Genomic DNA, 21,939 nt, shown 5'->3' with positions numbered 1-21,939 from the left:
AACTAAAAGCGGCATCTCCCCTTCATAATCTTGTCAGTCATAAATTTACGATCGTTGCTTAAAGACTGCCAACAACTCCTTCAAAATTCAACTGAGGTACTCATCATAGGTATTTCTTTTCCATGAACTATATCATTTCTCAACTGCTAAATCCTCCAAACCCTCTGGATAATACTTTGCATGTAAAAGACATGCACACATGCTATCCGGTGTATCAATGAACTATATCAATGCAAAGCGTAGGCGGGACCAAGGAGGGTCCAACCCCGTCGGACATGCCCCGTCGTCCGTCGGTCGCGCCCCATCGCCCGCCGGCCATGCCCCGTCATCCGTCGGCCGCAGCCCGTCCCCGTCGGTCGCACCCCATCACCACGCCGGCCGCGCCCAACCTCGCCGGCCACGCCTTGTCGTCCGTCGGCCATGCCCCGTCACCTTTGTCGTCAGCGACTTGCTCTGTTGCCAGCCGCGCCGGGCCAGCCGTGCCCCTTTGCCTGCCGTGCTGGGAGGATTCCGGCGGCCAGGCTGAGGTCATGGGAGGCCATGGCGAGGCCGAGCTCGTCCAATTCAAACCGGCGGCGATCGATTGCGGCGTCGAGGGGCCTTTTTCCGGCGTACGGTGATGAATTCCGACAAGTTTAGTGTGGATTCTAGCAAACTCCACGGCGGCGTGTTTGCTCCAACGAGGTTTGATCGGTATATAGAGGCCCCTAGAACCGGCCTTCCAACCTTTAAAAATAAGGGTTTTGAATGTGGCTTTACCGTGCCCCTTAAAAATTTACGGATTAGACCACTTTTATAGTTTCTGTTCTGCACATTTTTTGGGATCGGAACTGTAAAATGCAATTTTTTTACGAATTTGACCACTTATATGGGGTCTACTAGAGATGCTCTTACCAAGGATGGTATTAATGTGAACCTATTTGCAATTTTGCTTGACTGTCAATGCACTAGGAAGTATCAGATCATTTTTTGCTGTAGTATTTGGGGATGATTTGAAATAGAGCAAGAATTGATTGTTTCTTACTTTTCATTCCAGAATTTTTCCTGTACAATTAAGGTAGAACTACTGAGTTTACGATGACGGGAAAGCAGGCTGCATTATTTGGATTATGCACAAGAAAACATATAATGGTGAATTGGTTGTAGTTAAATATCTGAAGTAATAGTTTCCTTTGGGGCAGTTAAGATTGATTGGATAATCTGATTTTACTGATAGATTGTAGAAAAAAACATGTTTTTCTTTGTTTAATATTCACTCTCATATCTCGGTTGTCTTTTAACCAGAATTTGGACAGAGGATGATATTTCTCCCTTTTGCGCTTATTTTTTCAACAAAGCGTGTTGATATGCATGGTCAAGTTTTACTAGAATAGCACACTGATATATACCAGCATTATGTAACTTGGGATTAAGTTTGGAGAAAATACCACTGAACACCTGGGTGGTTCGTGTAGTTTGTTAGTAGTTACCAATGTAATGTATTATTTATGTAGGCCTGAAGCTTTTTGTTCTCTCGCATTCTGGTTTAGTGCTGATTAGGCTAGGAAACCAAGATGCTAATATCCATAAAGGCATGTTTTTCAAACTTTTCTGGCCTTTAGGATTACAATACATTAGAACAGAGGATAATGCCTGCCCTTGATATATTGTCTTCTCTCTCACGTGTTATCTCCTATTTTTTGCTACCTATTTCAGGTTCGTATGGAACTGCACTGTACTTGATTCTGTGGTGGATCAGCTTGTTTTAGAGGAGTTGGTCAGACACAAATTCTCCAAGCTAGGTTTGTTATATTTCCTTTATATGAAATCGCATGACTTCCTCAGGCATATGCACATATATACTAAGTATCAGCTTCAAGTGCACTTGGATTTTTTTTGTTCTCACCAAATCACAGATTTTTTTTAAAAAAAACGATGATTAATATGTCACGTCAAAAGATATTCGATAAGCTTAGGAGTTTTCCGGAGAAACCCTTGGATTTAGGTGTGAAGCTGAAGAACTACTAGGTCAAGAAAGCAGCAGGTCTTACGCCCCAAATGTTACAGCCCTCGTGCCAACAAATTGCCAAAGAACAAGAAAAAGGTCGGTATCATATACCTTAGCGCCTGGGAAAACAATCTGCTTGCATTGTGTTTATGTTGAATATTATTTTGTGGTTGTGACGCAACAACCGCTAGAACAAATTCTGTAATTTACCATGTTCAGCGCATTCTGGTTGTTAGTAGATGTATTTTTAGTTTAAGGAATATGTGTGCTTGTGGGCACTGACAGTTTAACATTTTGAAAATATTTGCTCAATTTTTTTCCTGTAGTTATTTGATTACTATTTAACCTACATCATTTGCCAATATACATGTTGCCGATTTTCCATTTTTTGTAGGTTCGACGAGAAGTCGGTGATCTAAATGTTTGGCTTAGAAGAAATATTTTATTTCTTGGAAACCGTATGCTTGATTGTGCTAGATATGTACCAATCAACTATATGACATCGACTTGATCAATATCTCAGTATATTTTTTATTTTTTATTTTTTGTGATTTCATAGTGTAGCACGGGTATCTTACAGTCTCTAGCTTTTTTGTCCCCTCCTTGGATTTGGCTCACACTCCGCCACTAGATGAGCCTCCATACCTCCTTCACAAGAAGAGCTTGATTAAACACGCGCATATCACCAAAAACCATGCCACCTTTCGTCTTCAGCGGTATCATTTCATTCCAGCTCAACCATGCCCTTCTCCACTCCTCATGAGTGTTGTCGCATCATCCATGTGAGATCATCAGCCACCGAAGCAGAAAGACGAAACACACTCATAACTTAAGTAGGGATAGTTTGAGTAACAACTTTGATCATCGATCACAAGATCATCAAACTCCTCTTTCAATAGGTCAAGTTGGTTGAAGAAACCATTTAGGACACAAGGGCCCATGCTCCTCGATCGTCCGCTCGTGGATGGTTGGGTGTCCGACGGTATTGCCATGTCCGACGGTATTGCCATGGTGCGTCGATCGTCCGCTCGTGGATGGTTGGGTGTCCGACAGTATTGCCATGGCGCACCGGAAGGGGTGGCCACGGGGCGGCCAGGATAGGTAGGGACCCGACGACGGCAAGATCGCCACAAGGAGATGGTAACCCTAGCCGCAACTAAGGGGATTTTTTTATTCTATCTCTCTCTTGTTTACAGGTGGCACGACACAAGGTCATTCCCATCTCACCCTTCTCTTCAGTTCTTCAGGATTTATCATGTTGTGGAATTTCAGGCGCGGTCAGTTGTGGTTAACTGGGCATAATTCACAGCCTAGTTTGAATTGACTACTATTCATACTATGATTTTTATTTATTTTCTCTCAAGCTAAGGTTTAAAATGGCATCTGAGTTTCCGTTCTATGATATGAAAAAAAAAATCATGTCGATGTCCAAGAAAATAAAAATCAGAATTTTGTAGAACTTCCTGTGTGTATTTAATTTGGAGGTTGCACCACATAAGCGAGGGCATAAGATAATTCCCATACACCTAAAGTGCAGCACAGCAGCACCCAGTCAAAACACGAAAATGAAAAACATATGGAATTTTACTGTCATGACATTAATCCTGTAGTCATAGTATGAAAAGAGATTTGATTGCTCAAATAAAAAATATAGGAATGTTCCGAAGAGGTTACAGTCAATGCACACCAAAAAAAACTATTGTGTTAATGGATCCATACATCAATAAGTTCATGCAGAAATAAAGAATATTACTACCTCTGATCTAAAATGTCTTACATAAGGTAGATGAAAGAAAATACACGAATAACGAGATCAGCAGGGTCGAGCTATCTCCAAGACATGCAAGGAAATAACACAACTTTAGTTAGATTACATAGTGACACACATATACAGACGTAAAAGAAATCAGATCAGCTACAGAGTTGTAACATCGTCAGAGGTAGTACAAGATTACTTGTTGTAGCTAAATTTGGAACATGGCATGGTTGTTGCCCTCTTAAATACAAAAGAAAGAATACTAACAGTTGTAATCAAAGAACATTTGACAGAAAAAAATTAACGCTAACAAATACCTGACATCTCATTTGTATCAATTGATGTTTATTTGGTTAAAGATATGGCAACTTATCAATCAAGGGCGTCAAGTGTTTGCATACTTGTCAAGCTGTGACGTGGGCCGGCAACCATATTCTGATCTCAAGCCCACACGTTTTTCTTCGTTCAGCCGGTTTACTATCCACTCTCCGGTTTTAAATACAAAAGGATGTTTCTCGCTGCTGTCAAAGTGAAAAGGAGTCCAGAATAAAACTGAGAGTTAAATGCACGGGCGGTCCTCAAAGTTTACGAAAAGCGTCAAGTTGGTCCCTATTCTATGAAAATGCACGTCTGGGTCCTAAATGTTTGTTAAGTGATTCATGCGAGGTCCTTTTCTCGTCTGGGTCGTGGATATTTGCATCTGAACCCTTACAAGACTCTGTCTTTCTATTCTCCAGTCCCTAGGTTTGCTCTTCCTCAGCTCTCTTCTCCAGCCGCCATGTCTCTCGCTGGTAGCTCGTCTGGTGGCAATAGATCGAAGGCTTCGTCGCCGGTTGCATCGCTGCCAGTAGCTTTAGGACCCAGAAGGCCTGCACCTCTCGGGTCAGCACTGCCTTTAGTTCCGTGTCCGTGCTGTCAAATGCGCCGCACGGTTCAGTGCGTTTCCAGATCAGTAGCTAATCCAGGACGTGTATTCTACAAGTGCCCTAATCCAGGACGTGTGTTCTACAAATATATCCTAACCATCAGGTTTCACTAGTTTTGTAGCCAAAAGATAACCATCAGTAGTCACTCATCATCTACAACTAAGGGACTATGTTCTCTTTCTTTTTGGTGGGCACTTTCTTCCTCCTTTTCAAGCCCAGTGTTGCAGTTGTTGACCTGGGAGGGGGTAGAGCATCTCTACAACCTGCAATAAACTGGCTCTCAGGTAGAGGACCTGGAATTTGAGTCTGAGATTGCTGAGTGGATGCAGCCTGTAAAAATGGGACATTAAATACTCAGCTCTCAGTGTTGCAGTTGTTGTTGCAGAATTGCAGGACTAGGTATATGTACTCACCTGCTCTTGCAGAATGTCAATGATACTAGTTGTGGACAAATCAGGGGTGCTTGAGGATGCAACAACACTGGAAGCACTTCTCCTGGATTGTGGCACTAGTTTTTTCTTGATTGGTAGTTTTTGTCTGGTTTGTGTCATCTGGAGAGCTTCTTCTGGTTCCTCATCTGGTAGCAGTATCTGAATTGGCTCTGGCTGTGGAGAAAGACCTTCTGCTGCTTGTTGCTCTGGTTCTTCTTCTTCTGCTGCTTGTTGTTGTGGTTCTTCTTGTGCTGCTGCTTGTTGCTCTGGTTCTTCTTCTTCTGCTGCTTATTGATGTGGTTCTTCTTCTGCTGCTGCTGGCTGTTGTGGATGGCCTACTGCTCCTCTACCTAGTGCTGGGCATTTTCTTTTGTTGTGACCTGTTTCATGGCATGAACTGCAGTGGCCAATGGTTCCATGTCTGCTCATCCTAGTTCCCTCCTCCTCCTCAACTGGATTCTTCCTCCTGTTCTTCCTGGGCCTACCAACTTGCTTGTCATATTTTGGTGGTCTCACAGGTGGTCCATTGGTTTTTTCATCCACCCACTCATTGAATAGATCATCATCATCTGCTCCAATCTCATTGTCAGAGTCAACCCAGTCTGAGTCACAATCACTGTCTTCATGCCACTATCTAAGCCAATGTGACCTTCTCCTTCTGCTGCTTGTCTCCTCTGGCTTCTTCTAAGCTCATGCCCAACATTTTGTTGTTGCTGCTCCTGCTGCATTGGTGGAACCTTGCTACTGCTACTTTCTACATTACATGTAGCAGAATTGGGGGTCATCATTGAAGAAAGATTTGGTGTGCCAGTAAGTTGAATTCCATCCAGTACATTGTGATATGCCATATCTTTGTGGTCGACAAACAACTGGAAAAACTGAAATTTGGGAACCACAGCGATCATGCTTAGAGTGTGAGTGTCACTGTCGACAATGCGAAGGCCTGTACCTAGGTTCTTTCCAGGCAGCAGCTAGTACAAACTATAATTTGCTGACTCAGAATACCCTAGCTGGTGCATAAAATCCCTAAGCCACAAAGGCGACCAAGTGTCTTCTTCACATCCATCAAAACGAGCAACTTTGCCATCGACATAAGATTTGGACGAGCCTAATCCGCAAAAGAATCCACCATAGTTGATTTCTACTGTGAACAGCTCCTCAAGTGGACCTAAGTATCATGAATCTAGTCAAAATCTACATCTAATTCGATCTACTTGGCATGGGGAGCGGGACCGCGGTCGCTATTGAATCAGATTTGGGGGGGCTTCATGCAAATATGCGATGACGTGGCGTGGGTCAAAGCTGGTCAGACAAGAAAAGGACCTCGCATGAATCACTTAACAAACATTTAGGACCCAGACGTGCATTTTCATAGAATAGGGACCAACTTGGCACTCCTCCTAAACTTTAAGGACCGCCCATGCATTTAACTCTAAAACCGCCCATGCATTTAACTCTAAAACTGATGATGCTACACAGTTTTCAACTAGTCTGTATGGTTGTTATGGACTCTTGACTTTTGAGACCACCGTGCCTTTTACTGCTATGACCAGACCATTGAATTGAGGCTTGAGCACTCATATCTACACTCTCTGCAGCTGCAAGCTCGCCCTCGGCTTCAGAACAACATGCATTTCCTCCCCATTGCTTTCACCTTGCTCTTTTTCCTACGCACCCCAGCAAGTTCTGTCGCGAAGGACACCATCTTGGCCGGCCAAGCACTTGCTGTCAACGACAAGCTCGTCTCCAAGAATGGCAGGTACGCGCTTGGCTTCTTCAACACAAGCAGCAGCAAACCCTCCCAAGACACCACCAACTGGTACCTTGGCATATGGTTCAATACAGTCCCCAAATTTACCTCTGCATGGGTCGCAAATAGGGACAAACCAATCAAAAACACCACCTCACCAGAGCTCACAATCTCCCACGATGGCAACCTTGTCATCTTAAACCGGTCCACCAAGTCCATAATCTGGAGTACACAAGCAAACAACACAAGAAATAGCACCATTGCTATGCTCTTGAGTAGTGGAAATCTGATCCTAACAGACTCTTGTAACTCATCAGAGGTTCTGTGGCAGAGCTTTGATCACCCCACAGATACACTTTTCCCTGGTGCGAAGCTTGGATGGAACAAGCTCACTGGTCTAACTTGTCGTCTAGTTTCTTGGAAGAACTTGAACGACCCAGCTACTGGTGTTTACTATGATGGCTTAGACCCGAGTGGTCTCAATCAGTTAGTGCTTACACCATTGAACTCCTCCATACCATATTGGTCAACCGGTGTATGGAATGGCAAATACTTTGCCTCACTTCCGGAGATGACAGCAAGCAACCCAGTTTTCACCGCGACATTTGTCAACAATGACCAAGAGAAGTACATGACACTTCAAGTAGTCAATTCATCTATGGTTACTCGTAATGTAATTGATGTCTCGGGTCAAACAAAAGCTTTCATTTGGTTGGATAGCTCACAAGACTGGACAATGATATATGCCCAACCGAAAGCTCAGTGCGATGTCTTTGCAATCTGTGGACCATTCACAATTTGCACGGATGATGCGGTTCCACATTGCAATTGCATGGAAGGCTTCACGATAACATCCCCCAAGGATTGGGATCTAGAAGACCGAGCAAGTGGCTGCTCAAGAAAAACTCCATTAGACTGCATTAGCAACAAAAGTATGTCACGAACCACAGACAAGTTCTACTCCGTGCCATGTGTTAAGTTACCCCAGAACACCCCAAAAGTACAAGCTGCTGCAAGCGCGAGTGAGTGTGCACAAGTTTGCCTGAACAGTTGCTCTTGCACTGCTTATTCCTTCATTGATGGTGGATGTTCTATCTTACATAATGAATTGCTCAACATAAGATTTCTACAGTGTAGTAGCACTACCAATTTCTCCGGAGAAACACTTTACCTCCGCCTTTCTGCTAAAGATTTCCAACGACTAGAAAACAACAGAAAAAGGATTGTTATTGGACTTGCAATTGGTACAGGCTCTTCCGCCCTAGGTTTATTTGCAGTCATTCTCCTAGCACTGATTTGGAGGAAAAAAAGGAAGATCTCTGAACGTATGTTGGATGGTGTTCAAGGTTGTAATGGAATAATTGCTTTTAGATACACTTATTTAAAACGTGCAACAAATAAGTTCAAAGATAGGTTGGGGGGAGGCAGTTTTGGTTCTGTATTCAAGGGGTTTATAGGAGACTCGACTCCCATAGCAGTGAAGAGGCTTGATGGTGCTTATCAAGGAGAGAAGGAATTCAGAGCAGAAGTGAGCTCGATTGGAGCTATCCAGCACATCAATTTAGTTAAGCTTGTTGGTTTTTGTTGTGAGGGTTCCAAGAGGTTGCTTGTTTATGAACACATGTCAAATCGCTCTCTTGATGTCCATCTATTTCCAAACAATTCAACGACATTGAGTTGGACTACTAGATATCAGATAGCCCTAGGGGTTGCTAGAGGGTTAGCCTACTTGCACGAGAGCTGTCGAGACTGCATCATACACTGCGATCTTAAGCCAGAAAACATACTTCTTGATGATTCACTCATTCCCAAAGTTGCAGACTTTGGGATGGCAAAGCTTTTGGGAAGGGAATTTAGCCGAGTACTGACTACAATGAGAGGAACTGCAGGGTACCTTGCACCTGAGTGGATTAGTGGCGTGGCTATTTCAGCAAAAGTCGATGTGTATAGCTACGGGTTAATGTTGCTGGAAATAATATCTGGAAAGAGGAACTCATGTGCACCATGTTCTAGTGGTGGCAACCTTGATGTTTATTTTCCTGTGCATGCCGCACACAAGCTCCTTGAAGGAGACGTTGGGTGTTTGACAGATCACAAGCTACAAGGTGATGTCAATCTGGTTGAGGTTGAACTGGCTTGCAAGGTTGCATGTTGGTGCATTCAAGACAATGAGCTTGATCGACCAACAATGGCACAGGTAGTTCTGATTCTTGAAGGGATAGTTGACATCAGGATGCCCTCAATACCAAGACTGCTCGAGGCTATGACTGGAAGCCCATATTCGTGCTCTTAATCCTTTTGTTTAAGGTAATCCAGATGAATTGCATGAGAGAGATGTTATGATACATATGTAATGTTCTGTCTATATCCAAAATTAATAGATATATTTGTGTATTATTGAGTACGGGCACGTCAAATTATATAAACAGGTTTAAAAAAACTATAGGTAAACTATACAAATGTAGTGCCTATGACTGGAGATGCAGTTGCATTCCATATTATAATAAAGTTGTAATTGTCTGAGTGTACTCAGTACTGTCATAGATCATTGTGTGGACATGTCGGGCCATGAATATATATCTTCTTTTTCTGTTTTCTCTGCTTAAAAAGGCAACACCAATCTGGGAGTTTTATCCTTTCTCGGTGATAGCAAGCTAGCTAGACTGCAGCGATATCCGGGAAGGAGAACTGAAGGAGGGACTGCTGGATTCTGAGAAAGAAGATGACAACTGAAGAAACAGACGACTTTCTCTACAGCTAACTGAAGAAAAACAGTGCAGAGTATGCAAAAACATGAAAGTAGCAGACATGAATTTAGTTTTATTATATCCAAACCTGGGCCACGAGTTTTAGCTGTTCAATTAGGATTACATTAACCACTTACTCAGCAAGTGTTCCTTAAGAAGAGGAACTACACAAGAACCATAGGATCATACCCTTTTTTTCAAGAAAACTTCCAATTCTGTTCATCGCCTCCCAGCAGTTGATCGACACATAGCTCACACTCTGAAGTAACTGAAAAATGTCTCCGGCTGGTGCGCGGGCTCTCATCGCTTGGTGATGCTGGCGAGGGCGGCACATCTTTCTTTTGCATGGCACTGCAACAAGCCAGGAGAGGAGGAGTGAGAGGTTAGGGGAAGGTCTGACGAGCAGGACCCGGTGGCAGCCATTTCTTTTTTAACAATAATAACCGGACAGACTAGTTTTGATGAACGGAACGGCACCAGGAAAAAACAATCACATGGATACCAAACCATCACATTTGACCATATGCCATTTTACTTCCAGGCCGGATAAAATGTTTTGTTTTACATTGCCATTTTGACCATATGCCATTTCAGTGAAGAAATATAAGAGCGTTGAGATCACTAATTTGTTGCCTGCTCCGTTCTTCATTCACTCGTCTGCTGTACACCACGCAAACCCACTCCAAAACAAGACCAGACTACAGCGTTGCCCTGCGGTGGGTGCTATGCATTAGATCATCACCACATAAAAGTATTCCTCCAGCTAATTTGGCTATTGCGCTTGACTGTTGACTCCACGGTGCTTATCTACTGCCATGACCCCCAAGCACCCAACTTGCATCTGTAGTCTATGCAGCTGCAAGCTCGCCCTCCACTTCAGAACACCATGCCTCTCGTCCCCATTGTTTTCACCTTGCTCTTCTTCCTACGAGCCCCAGCAAGTTCTGTCGCGACGGACACCATCTTGGCCGGCCAAGCACTTGGTATGAACAACAAGCTCGTCTCCAAGAATGGCAGGTACGCGCTTGGCTTCTTCAAAACAAACAACAACAAATCCTCCCAAGACACCACCAACTAGTACCTTGGCATATGGTTCAACACAGTACCCAAATTTACTTCTGCATGGATTGCAAATAGAGATACGCCAATCAGGAACACCACCTCACTGGAGCTCACAATCTCGCATGATGGCAATCTTGTCAACTTAAACCGGTCCACCAAGTCCATAATCTGGAGTACACAAGCCAACATCACAAGAAATAGCACCACTGGCATGCTCTTGAGTAGTGGAACCTTATCCTAAGAGACTCTTCAAACTCACAGATACACTTTTCCCTGGGGCAAAGTTAGGATGGGACAAGGTCACCAACCTAAATCACCGTCTTGTTCCTTGGAATATGTTGAATGGCCCAGCTACCGGCGTCTATTGTTATGCGTTAGACCCCAGTGGTCGCAGTCAGTTCATGCTTACACCATTGAACTCCTCCATACCATATTGGTCGACTGGTGTATGGAACGGCGAACACTTTCATTCAATACTAGAGATGAAAGTCAGCAACCCACTTTTCAACACAACATTTGTCATCAATGACCAAGAGAGGTATTTGACAGTTAACTTAGTCAATAAATCTATGGTTACTCATAATGTAATTGACGTCTCAGGTCAAAGAAAAGCGTTCATTCGGTTGGAGGACTCACAGGATTGGACAATGGTCTATGCCCAGCCGAAACTTCAGTGTGATGTCTATGCAATTTGTGGACCTTTCACAATTTGTAATGATATAATGCGCTTCCACATTGCAACTGCATGGAGGGCTTCACCATAACATCCCCAAAGGATTGGGAGCTAGAAGATCGAAAAGGTGGGTGCTCGAGAAATACTCTGTTTGATTGGATTGCCAACAAAAGCACAACTCATACAACAGACAAGTTCTACTCTCTGTCATGTGTTAAGTTTCCGGAGAATGCCCCAAAATTAGAAGCTGTTGCAAGCGCGAGCCATTGTGCACAAGTTTGTCTGAGTGATTGCTCTTGCACCGCATACTCTTTCAACGATGGAAGGTGTTCTATCTGGCATAATGAATTGCTCAACACAAGAGCGCTAGAATGTAGTGGTAACTCAAGTTCAACTGTAGAAATTCTTTACCTTTGTGTTTCTGCTAAAGATTAACACGGAGTGAAAAATAACAGAAAGGGGATTGTTATCGGAGTTGCAACTGGCACATGCGTTTCTGCTCTAGTTTTATTTGCAGTTGTTGTCCTGGTAATGGTTTGGAGAAACAAAAGTAAGAGCTCTAGCCATATACCGGATGGTGTTCAAGGTTGCAATAGAATCATTGCAATTAGATATACTGATTTACAGCGTGCCACAACAAAATTCACAGATAAGTTAGGGGCAGGCAGTTTTGGCACTGTACTCGATTGGAGCTGTCCAACACATCAATTTAGTTAAGCTTGCCGGTTTCTGTTGTGAAGGTTCCAAAAGGTTCCTTGTTTATGAACACATGTGAAATTGCTCTCTTGATGTACATCTATTTCGAAACAATTCAATTATATTAGTTGGACTATTAGATATCAGATAGCCCTGGGGGTTGCTAGAGGGTTAGCTTACTTGCATGAGAGATGTCGAGACTGCATCATACACTGTAATATCAAGCCAGAAAACATACTTCTTGATGATTCACTCATTCCGAAAGTTGCAGACTTTGGGATGGCGAAGCTTTTGGGAAGGGAATTTAGCCGAGTACTGACTGCAATGAGAGGAACTTCTGGGTACCTTGCACCTGAATGGGTTAGTGGTGTTGCCATTACACCAAAAGTTGATGTGTATAGCTACGGGATGATGTTGCTGGAAATAATATCCGGAAAGAGGAACTCGTGGGCACCATGTACCAACCGTGGCAATGTTGATGTTTATTTCCCCGTGCATGCCGCACAAAAGCTTATTGAAGGAGGCGCCAGGAGTTTGGTAGACCGCAAGCTACATGGTGATATCAATTTGGATAAGGTTGACCTGGCTTGCAAGGTTGCATGCTGGTGCATCCAAGATGAGGAGCTTGATCGGCCAACAATGGGACGGGTGGTTCAGATTCTTGAAGGGCTAGTTAAGATCACGATGCCTCCGATACCAAGACTGCTCCAAGCTATGGCCTGAATCTCATTCAACGTGATACTAATCCTTTTGTACAAGGGAAACTAGATGGGTCGCATGTTGAGATGTTATAATACAGATGTGTATATTTAAAACTACAGCTGTATGGACTATACAAATGTAGTGCTTGTGATTGGAGATGCGGTCGTATTCCATATAATAAAGTTGGAGTGGTTTGAATGTACTCAGTATTGTCGTGCTTTCATTGTCTGGTGGATCCATATCGAAATAGGCACCATAGATAGCAAAACCAATCTGGTGGTTTCATCCTTGCACAGAGAATGCAAGCTAGACCGCATGAAAACGGCATCAAGGTCAGCAAGTAGTGCAATAGCTCAACATTAGTAGTACTACTGCAGCAAAAAGAGGTTGCATAGAAACTCACCTGAGGACGCGGACGCACCAACGGTAGTAACTGAAGAAATAGTGACGATCTTGATCTCCGATGCGAAAAGCTGTAAAATTCAACAAAGGGGAAATTAGATGACCGCTAATGGCGCACGATGACGTGAATGGAATTCGACAAGGCTCATTCCGACCAAGGGAGGTGGTCATGGGCAAGGTGAGTCGCCAAGTGCTTGATTGCCATCTACCGCCGCCACTCCTCCCCGCCATGGCTTAACCATACTCCTTATCGTCGCCTGAGAAAACGGCGGCAAATACCACCCAGTCATCGAGGACGGCGACAGCAGGGCGGCTGCTCGACTCCTCTTCCTCCTTCCTTCCCCTCCTTCCTCCCTTTTGGTCCCTCCCCTCCTCCCGTCTCCGGTAGCATCCGTCCCTGACTTCCGCGTAAATCCGACAGCTTAGGCTCCGGTTTCGGCCATCCCGGTAGCCAGCGGAGCCCGATGCATCCGCGTCGAGCCGATGGTGCGCTCCATTTGGTTCCCCTGCTCGGCAAGGACCCATCTTCCTTTCAAATCGTGGTCGTGGCCAGGGAGCGATGCCGCCTACTCCTCATTCGATGGTCGGGGTGCCACCGGGGCCGTACTCGTCGATGCGGGGCGGGGTCGATGGGGTTGACTGCTCTCGAGACAGATCTAACTGGTTTGGGTTCGTTGTTAGCCGCTACAAGTGGTTGTGGCACCGACATGGTGCGTGCCTTCGTCCATGGTGTCGGTGTGCGGGGGCAAGGTTGGGAACAGGGACATCGGGGCGGCGGCCCCGGATGGCGGTATGTCAGATTGGCTTTTCAGCAGGAGTTTTGGTTGCGGTGACGATGGATGCATCTTTTGGTCGCTTGGGTGGCAGATTATGTAGTGTTTGGTGATCTTGGAGTTGGTGGTGCCTTAGCCTCGGCAGTTGCGGCTTCCATATCATGCTCTGCATGTCTTGCTTGGTAGCGGCATGTCTTCCCTTGATGATGAAGAATAATAGATGAAAACAAAATCATATTTTCTCAACCCTATCTATTGTCTTCTAGAGTCTTCTAGTTATGAGTAGAACGGTGTGTTTTCTGGAGTGTTCTCGTCGTTAATAGAAGTGAGATGTGAAGGCTTTCCAAAGCCCTATAAATAGATGTCATCATCTCTAGTTTGTAACCAGACTATAGACCCACTAGCTATAGTAGAACTTGTTGTTCTTATCTAAGATCTTGGGCTAGATCTTGTGCTCTAGGAGTTTTGGATTGAACTCATGCCGCCATATCAACCCTATCTCTGTGTCTATAGAGATATCTAGCACAACACGTTGAAGTTGTTCTTTCAACACTTGTGTTATACAAATTTTAGCAGCAAGGTGGATTTGCTCCTCCATAACCTTTTGTTGCTTCACTCGGGGTGGAAAGGTGCTCGGAACTCCTCGGTGTGGCACGAGTGAGAGGATCCGGGCAAAGCCTTGTGCTCCGATGCCAGCAACGGTGATGCCCATGGCTGTTGCGTCCCTGTTGGGGGCCTCGTTGTGGTCTTCTTTGCTTAGCGGGGCCCGAGTGAAAACCCTTGACAGTCTAATTAGTCTTGGTGGCGACGACCCGTTGTGTTGTTCCCCTCCTGAGGGCATCGTCGTGGAGCTCACGTTTCTTCCGATGCGTCGCGCCGTCATTGGCGGACATTTTCAGATCCTAGCTTGAAGCTTCCTCGAGCCTCGCGTGGGCGGTCACATGCCTCATATTCTTTTACACGTGTCCTTGATGGTGCCGCTCATGGTCCTCGTTATCCGCAGGCAGGCTCAAGCTCCATGACTCGGAGCGGGAGGGCAGGGGAACTCTCCGACGGCAACTTGGTGTGAGTGGCATGACGAGGTTCGACGATTTCACTTCGTTCTAGAGCGACGGATATGGCAATAGCCCTCTTAATAAGCTTGTGGTGTGCTCGATGTAAGGTGTGGTGATGATCTTGTCATTCTCCTATAACCATCAGGGTCGTGGAAGGAACAAGTGCAAGATCTCAGCATAACATGGCTCGTCACCGCCATGCCTTATCGGATTTGTGTGTTCGGCGAGGACAACATCAGTCCTTATGCTGGAGCTCTGACTCAATCTTGCCTGCAAGAAGATGCAGAGGTGAGGCGTGACGATGTTGATGGGAACAGAGCGAATTTTCAACGTCGGTTTTCTACAATCTTTTGCAGTCACCACAAAGGGAGACTATAGTGGCCGATGGTCGGTCTTTTCTAGTGCGCCGCTTATCCTCTTGGTCGAAGGGCGGCCTGATTTCTTCCTCCCTGGTGCGATGCATAAGGGAATGCATAACAACCTCATAGTAGAGTCCATGGCGCAGCCATGTTGATTTCATCGGACCAAGTGATCTCGTCCATGGTGCCGGCAAAATTGGTTGTCGGTGGTTATTTTGGACCCAGCTGCATTATGTATCTGCTTTCTAGGGCTTCTAGGGCATCTCTATAAGTCTGAGGGACTTGGTTGTTATTTTTGTTTTAGGCTGAGTCCTTCTGCAAGATGCTCTTTCCCACCACTTTGATCAACATAAGGACCCTTTATGTGTTAAAAAAACACGAACATCGTACAATGACATTTGATGAAGCATGTCCCATTTGATCTTGCACCAAATCAAATGCCTTATTTTACATTTTAGGTTTCCTTCGAGCCACAGGGCAAAAGCCACCATTTAATGAAACAACATCAGTGTACCTCGCATTATTACAAACTTTGAACACCTACTAATGCTTGTTCTCAACATTCTCTCTCGTTTCTCAAGGTGAGTGTTTCACTCTTCTCTTCTGTTCTCAAGGATTTGTCATGATGTGAAATTTTTCAGGTCTGAATTCAAATCACGGCTCAAGAAACAAAAACAAGTTCAATTGCAATAGACAGTTAACTGGGCATAATTCACAGCCTAGATGTGTGTTTTCTTTTTTCTATTATGTGTATTTTTTTCCTTGATCTACGGTTTAGAATGGCATCTGAATTTCTGTTTTGTGACATGAAAAAAAATGTATCCATGTAAAAAAACAGATTTTTGTAGAACTTCATGTGTGTATTTTCAAGGTTGCCGTTGCACCACACGAGCACTCAGGATAATTCTGATAGACATATGGTGCAGCACAACATCACTCAGTCAAAACACGGAAATGAAAAAAAAACATGGATTTTTACCGACATGCCATTAATCATACAGTATGAGAAGATATTTTATTGCTCAAATAAAAAAGTATAGGAACATTTTGAAATGCACAAAAGAATGGAAACTATTGAGTAAATGGAGATACATCAACAAGCTCATGTAGAAAAGAAATACTACTACTAGATTTCTCTGGACAGAGAGACACTACTGACAACGGGGTATATGAAAGAAATACATGAATATTGAGATCATCAGGGCCGAGCTAAATCCAAGACATGCAAGGAAATAAAACATGTTTAGTTGGATTACATGGTGAAGCGCATATACCGAAGTAAAAGAAATCAGATCAGTTACAGAGTTGTAGGGTCATCAGAGGTAGTACAAGATTATTTGTTGTAGCTAAATTTGGAAGATGGCATGGCTGTTGCCCTCTTAAATACACAAGAAAGGACACTAACAGTTGTGATCAAAAGAACATTTGCAAAATGTGTAACGCTAACGAAAACCTGACATCTCATTTGTATAAACTAATGTTTATTTGCTTAAAGATATGGCAACTTATCAAGCTAGGGTCTCAAGTGTTTGCATACTAGTCAAGTTGTGATGGTGAATACCTTGACGTGGGCCGACAACCATCTCTGATCTCAAGCCCACACGTTTTTCTTTGTTCAGCCCTTTTCCTGTCCACTCTCCGTCTCCACCACGCAAACCCAGTCCGGAGGAAGTTTCTCACTGCTGTCAAAGTGAAAAGGAGTCCAGAATAAGACTGATGATGCTACACAGTTTTCCACTAGTTGTATGGTTGTTATGGACTCTTGACTTTTGACACCACCGTGCCTTTTACTGCTATGACCAAACCATTGAATTGAGGCTTGGGCACTTATATCTACACTCTGCAGCTGCAAGCTCGCCCTCATCTTCAGAACAACATGCATCTCCTCCCCATTGTTTTCACCTTGCTCTTTTTCCTACGTGCCCCAGCAAGTTCTGTCACGACGGACACCATATTGGCCGGCCAAGCACTTGCTGTCAACGACAAGCTCGTCTCCAAGAATGGCAGGTACGCGCTTGGCTTCTTCAACACAAGCAGCAGCAAACCCTCCCAAGACACCACCAACTGGTACCTTGGCATATCGTTCAATACAGTCCCCAAATTTACCTCTGCGTGGGTCGCAAATAGGGATAAACCAATCAAGAACACCACCACACCAGAGCTCACAATCTCCCATGATGGCAACCTTGTCATCATAAACCAGTCCACCAAGTCCATAATCTGGAGTACACAAGCAAACATCACAAGAAATAGCACCACTGCTATGCTCTTGAGTAGTGGAAATCTGATCTTAACAGACTCTTCCAACTCATCAGAGGTTCTGTGGCAGAGCTTTGATCACCCCACAGATACACTTTTCCCTGGTGCGAAGCTTGGATGGGACAAGCTCACTGGTCTAAACCGCCGTCTAGTTTCTTGGAAGAACTTGAACGACCCAACTACTGGTCTTTACTGTGATGGGTTAGACCCGAGCGGTCTCAATCAGTTCTTGCTTACAGCATTGAACTCCTCCATACCATATTGGTCGACCGGTGTATGGAATGGCAAATACTTTGCCTCACTTCCGGAGATGAAAGCCAGCAACCCAGTTTTCACCGCAACATTTGTCAGCAATAACCGAGAGAAGTATTCGACCGTTAATGTAGTCGATGAATCTATGGTTACTCGTAATGTAATTGACGTCTCAGGTCAAAGAAAAACGTTTATTTGGTTGGAGGGCTCACAGGATTGGACAATGATTTATGCCCAACCGAAACTTCAGTGTGATGTCTATGCAATCTGTGGACCTTTCACAATTTGCAATAATAATGCCCTTCCACATTGCAAGTGCATGGAGGGCTTCACCATAACATCCCCCAAGGATTGGGAGCTAGAAGATCAAACCAGTGGGTGCTCAAGAAATACTCCGTTGGACTGCATTAGCAACAAAAGCACAACTCATAGCACAGACAAGTTCTACTCTGTGCCATGTGTTGAGTTGCCCCAGAATACCCTAAAAGTAGAAGCTGCTGCAAGCACGAATGAGTGCGCACGAATTTGCCTGAGAAACTGCTCTTGCACTGCATATTCGTTCACCGATGAAAGATGTTCTATCTGGCATACTGAATTGCTCAACATAAGAGCACTACAATGTAGTGGCACTACTAATTCAACTGGGGAAACTCTTTACCTTCGTGTTTCAGCTAATGATTTCCACAGACTGAAAAACAACAGAAAGGGGATTGTCATTGGAGTTGCAACTGCTACAGGCATTTCTGTTCTGTGTTTATTTGCACTCATTCTCCTGGTAATGATACGGAGAAACAAAAGTAAGAGCTCTAGCCGTATACTGGATGGTGTTCAAGGTTGTAACAGAATCATTGCATTTAGATACACTGATTTACAGCGTGCCACAACGAAATTCACAGATAAGTTAGGGGCAGGCAGTTTTGGTTCTGTATTCAAGGGTTTTTTAAATGAGTCAACTGCCATAGCCGTGAAAAGGCTAGACGGTGCTTATCAAGGAGAGAAGCAATTCAGAGCTGAAGTGAGCTCGATTGGAGCTATCCAACACATCAATTTAGTTAAGCTTCTTGGTTTCTGTTGTGAGGGTTCTAAGAGGCTGCTTGTTTATGAACACATGCCAAATCGCTCACTTGATGTGCATCTATTTGGAAACAACTCTACAACGTTGAATTGGACTGTTAGGTACCACATAGCCCTGGGAGTCGCGAGAGGATTAGCTTACTTGCATGAGAGCTGTCGAGACTGCATCATACACTGTGATATTAAGCCAGAAAACATACTTCTTGATGATTCACTCATTTCCAAAGTTGCGGACTTTGGGATGGCAAAGCTTTTGGGAAGGGAATTTAGCCGAGTACTGACTACAATTAGAGGAACAATGGGTACCTTGCACCTGAATGGATCAGTGGTGTTGCCATTACACCAAAAGTTGATGTGTATAGCTACGGGATGATGTTGCTGGAAATAATATCTGGAAAGAGGAACTCGTGGGCAGCATGTACTAGCGGTGGCAACCTTGATGTTTATTTCCCTGTGCATGCCGCACAAAAGCTTCTTGAAGGAGATGTCGGGAGTTTGATAGATCACAAGCTACATGGTGATATCAATCTGGTTGAGGTTGAACTGGCTTGCAAGGTTGCATGCTGGTGCATTCAAGACAATGAACTTGATCGACCAACAATGGGACATGTAGTTCAGATTCTTCAAGGGCTAGTTGAGATCAGGATGCCCCCGATACCAAAACACCTCGAAGCTATGACTTAAAGCTCGCATTCAATATGATCCTAATCCTTCTGTATACGGGAAACTAGATGGGTTGTATGTCGAGATGTTATAATACAAATGTGTACATTTGAAACTATATACATATTTACTACTCCCTCCGTTCCTAAATATAAGTTCTTTTAGAGGTTTTACTAGGGGACTACATACGGATGTATATGTATATAGACATACTTTAAAGTGTCGATTCAGGAGCATGTAGTCCCTTAGTGAAATCTCTTAAAAGACTTATATTTAGGAATTGAGGGAGTATACAAATATAGTGCCTATGAATCTATGATTGGAGATGCAGTTGTATTCCATATACAGTAATAAAGTTGTAATGGTTTGAATGGACGTATGGCAACACCAATCTTGGTGATAGCAAGCTAGGCTGCAGCGAAGAGGTTGCACAGAAACTCACCCGAGCACATGAGACGCGCGCGACAGCTGACAGTTTTTGCCGGCGGTGAGGGAGACGGCGACGATGTGAATCTCCGGCGCTGGAAACTACAAAATGAAATGAGGGAAAAATTAGATAGAGTCCGATGACACTGACGAGAATGGAAATCGCCGGGGCTCACTGGTCAGGCAAATCGGCGGCGCGGCGGGGGGGCTCGATCCCGACCTTGCCTCAGGGGCATCCGAGTGGATGAGAGTTGGGGAAGGGAGGCGGTCATGGACAAACTCGCTGGGGGAGGTGGCCACGGGTCAGGCAAGTTGGCAGGAGCTCGACTCGAGCGAGCGCCGGTGCGGCGAGGGCGGAGGCACTAGAGCACGCGCTGGAAGGTGGGCCGGCGCGACGCTGGCCGGAGTAGGACCGCGGCAGGTCTGGGCGACGCGACGCGTAGGAAGCCGCGGCATCTCATTGCGCGGTGACGGTGGTGGTTACGGCGGCGCTGATCCGGTGTGGCGGCGGGGGCTACAGCGGAGCCGGAGGTCAGGGGAAGGCCTGACGAGCGGGACCCCGTGGGCGGGGGCATCCTCGAACGGCAGCACATATGTTTTTTTTAACGGTAATGCTATTTCCCAACCTTTTTACATATGTAATGTATGTATTAGAGAATAAAACTGATGACATTCTATATATATTTTTTAATTTAAAAAATTCAAAATTGATATGTAGCTTAAATCATTGTTTTAATTAAAAATCTGTTTTCACAAAAAAAATCGTCACGGCGAGATCTTGAAAACAAGAACTATTGTTGATTATCCACGTACATAGCATGTAATACATGTACAACATAGTTGATAACCCACGTACAAATACCGTGATTATTTTAACCTAAATTTTAATATTGAAACATCTTTCAATAATGTTGTCTGAATAACATGGTCATTAACGCATCGGGGACCTGATAACTTACATACAAACACCCTGGTAACTCACACATTAGAGACGTTATAATTTATGTGACCAGTCCTGATAACTTTGGCGGGGGAGGGGGTGATCAAGTATCCCCGAGTAACTTTCGTGTGAATAGCATGGTAACTCACATACCGGAGACCCGATAACTTATGCACCCCGGTCCTGATACTTTTCGTGAGGGAGGGGTGATGATATATACCCCGATAACTTTTATGTGAATAGCACGGTAACTCAAACATCGTAGGCCTGATAACTAATGTACCCCAGTCTTGATAAATTTGGTGACCGGGTGGGGGGTGGTTGATGAAGTATACCATTGATAACTTTGTGTGAATAAAATGATAACTCACATATCACAGACCTGATAACTTATGTGTCCTAGTCCTGGTAACTTTGGCGACGGTGGTGATGGGTGGGGTGGGTTGTTGATGAAATATACCTCCGGTAACTTTTTGGTCAATATAATGATAACTCGCATATCATAGACCTGATAACTTAGGTACAAACAACGCGATAACTTTAGAATCGAATAAAAAGTTATTGAAACATACCTGGGTTACTTCTCTGTAAATAGCACGGTAACGTATGCATTCGGAGCTGATAACTTGGGTATGAATACCACGGTAAATTTTGTTGGGGAACGTTGCATGGGAAACAAAAAAAAATCCTACGCACACAAAGACCTATAATGATGATGTTCATCTACGAGAGGGAGATTTGATCCACATACTCTTGTAGATCGCTCAGCGGGAAGCGTTAAGAAACGTGGTTGATGTAGTGGTACGTCTTCACGATCCGTCCCTCGAACTATCCCACGATCTATCCCACGAACCGTCTTGCGATCCGTCCCTCGAACCATCCCACGATCCGTCCCACGAACCGTCTTGCGATCCGTCCCACGATCCGTCCCGATCTAGCGCCGAATGGACAGCACCTCCGCGTTCAGCACACGTACAGTTCGATGATGATCTCGGCCTTCTTGATC

General features: G+C 44.5%; 1 protein-coding gene, 1 long non-coding RNA gene and 2 pseudogenes across 2 annotated transcripts; 3 read left to right on the top strand and 1 right to left on the bottom strand.

The window, feature by feature from the left end:
• Positions 1-3,600: 3,600 nt before the first annotated feature.
• Positions 3,601-20,551, bottom strand: LOC123407071. The gene is made up of 4 exons (XR_006612536.1): positions 20,170-20,551; positions 20,010-20,095; positions 13,134-13,203; positions 3,601-3,814 (listed from the first exon to the last, which is right to left on the bottom strand). It is a non-coding gene; the product is annotated as an uncharacterized LOC123407071 (long non-coding RNA).
• Positions 6,535-9,945, top strand: LOC123407068 (G-type lectin S-receptor-like serine/threonine-protein kinase At2g19130). The gene has a single exon (XM_045100112.1). The coding sequence runs from the start codon at positions 6,729-6,731 to the stop codon at positions 9,141-9,143; it is 2,415 nt and encodes an 804-aa protein (XP_044956047.1). The 5' UTR covers positions 6,535-6,728; the 3' UTR covers positions 9,144-9,945.
• On the top strand, positions 9,955-13,127 carry LOC123407070 (annotated as a pseudogene).
• LOC123407069 lies at positions 16,881-19,707 on the top strand (annotated as a pseudogene).
• Positions 20,552-21,939: the final 1,388 nt, after the last annotated feature.

This window comes from Hordeum vulgare, chromosome 7H, assembly GCF_904849725.1.
Source record: "Hordeum vulgare subsp. vulgare chromosome 7H, MorexV3_pseudomolecules_assembly, whole genome shotgun sequence".
Classification (NCBI taxonomy): Eukaryota; Viridiplantae; Streptophyta; class Magnoliopsida; order Poales; family Poaceae; genus Hordeum; species Hordeum vulgare.
This window is presented reverse-complemented; position numbering and strand designations above follow the sequence as displayed.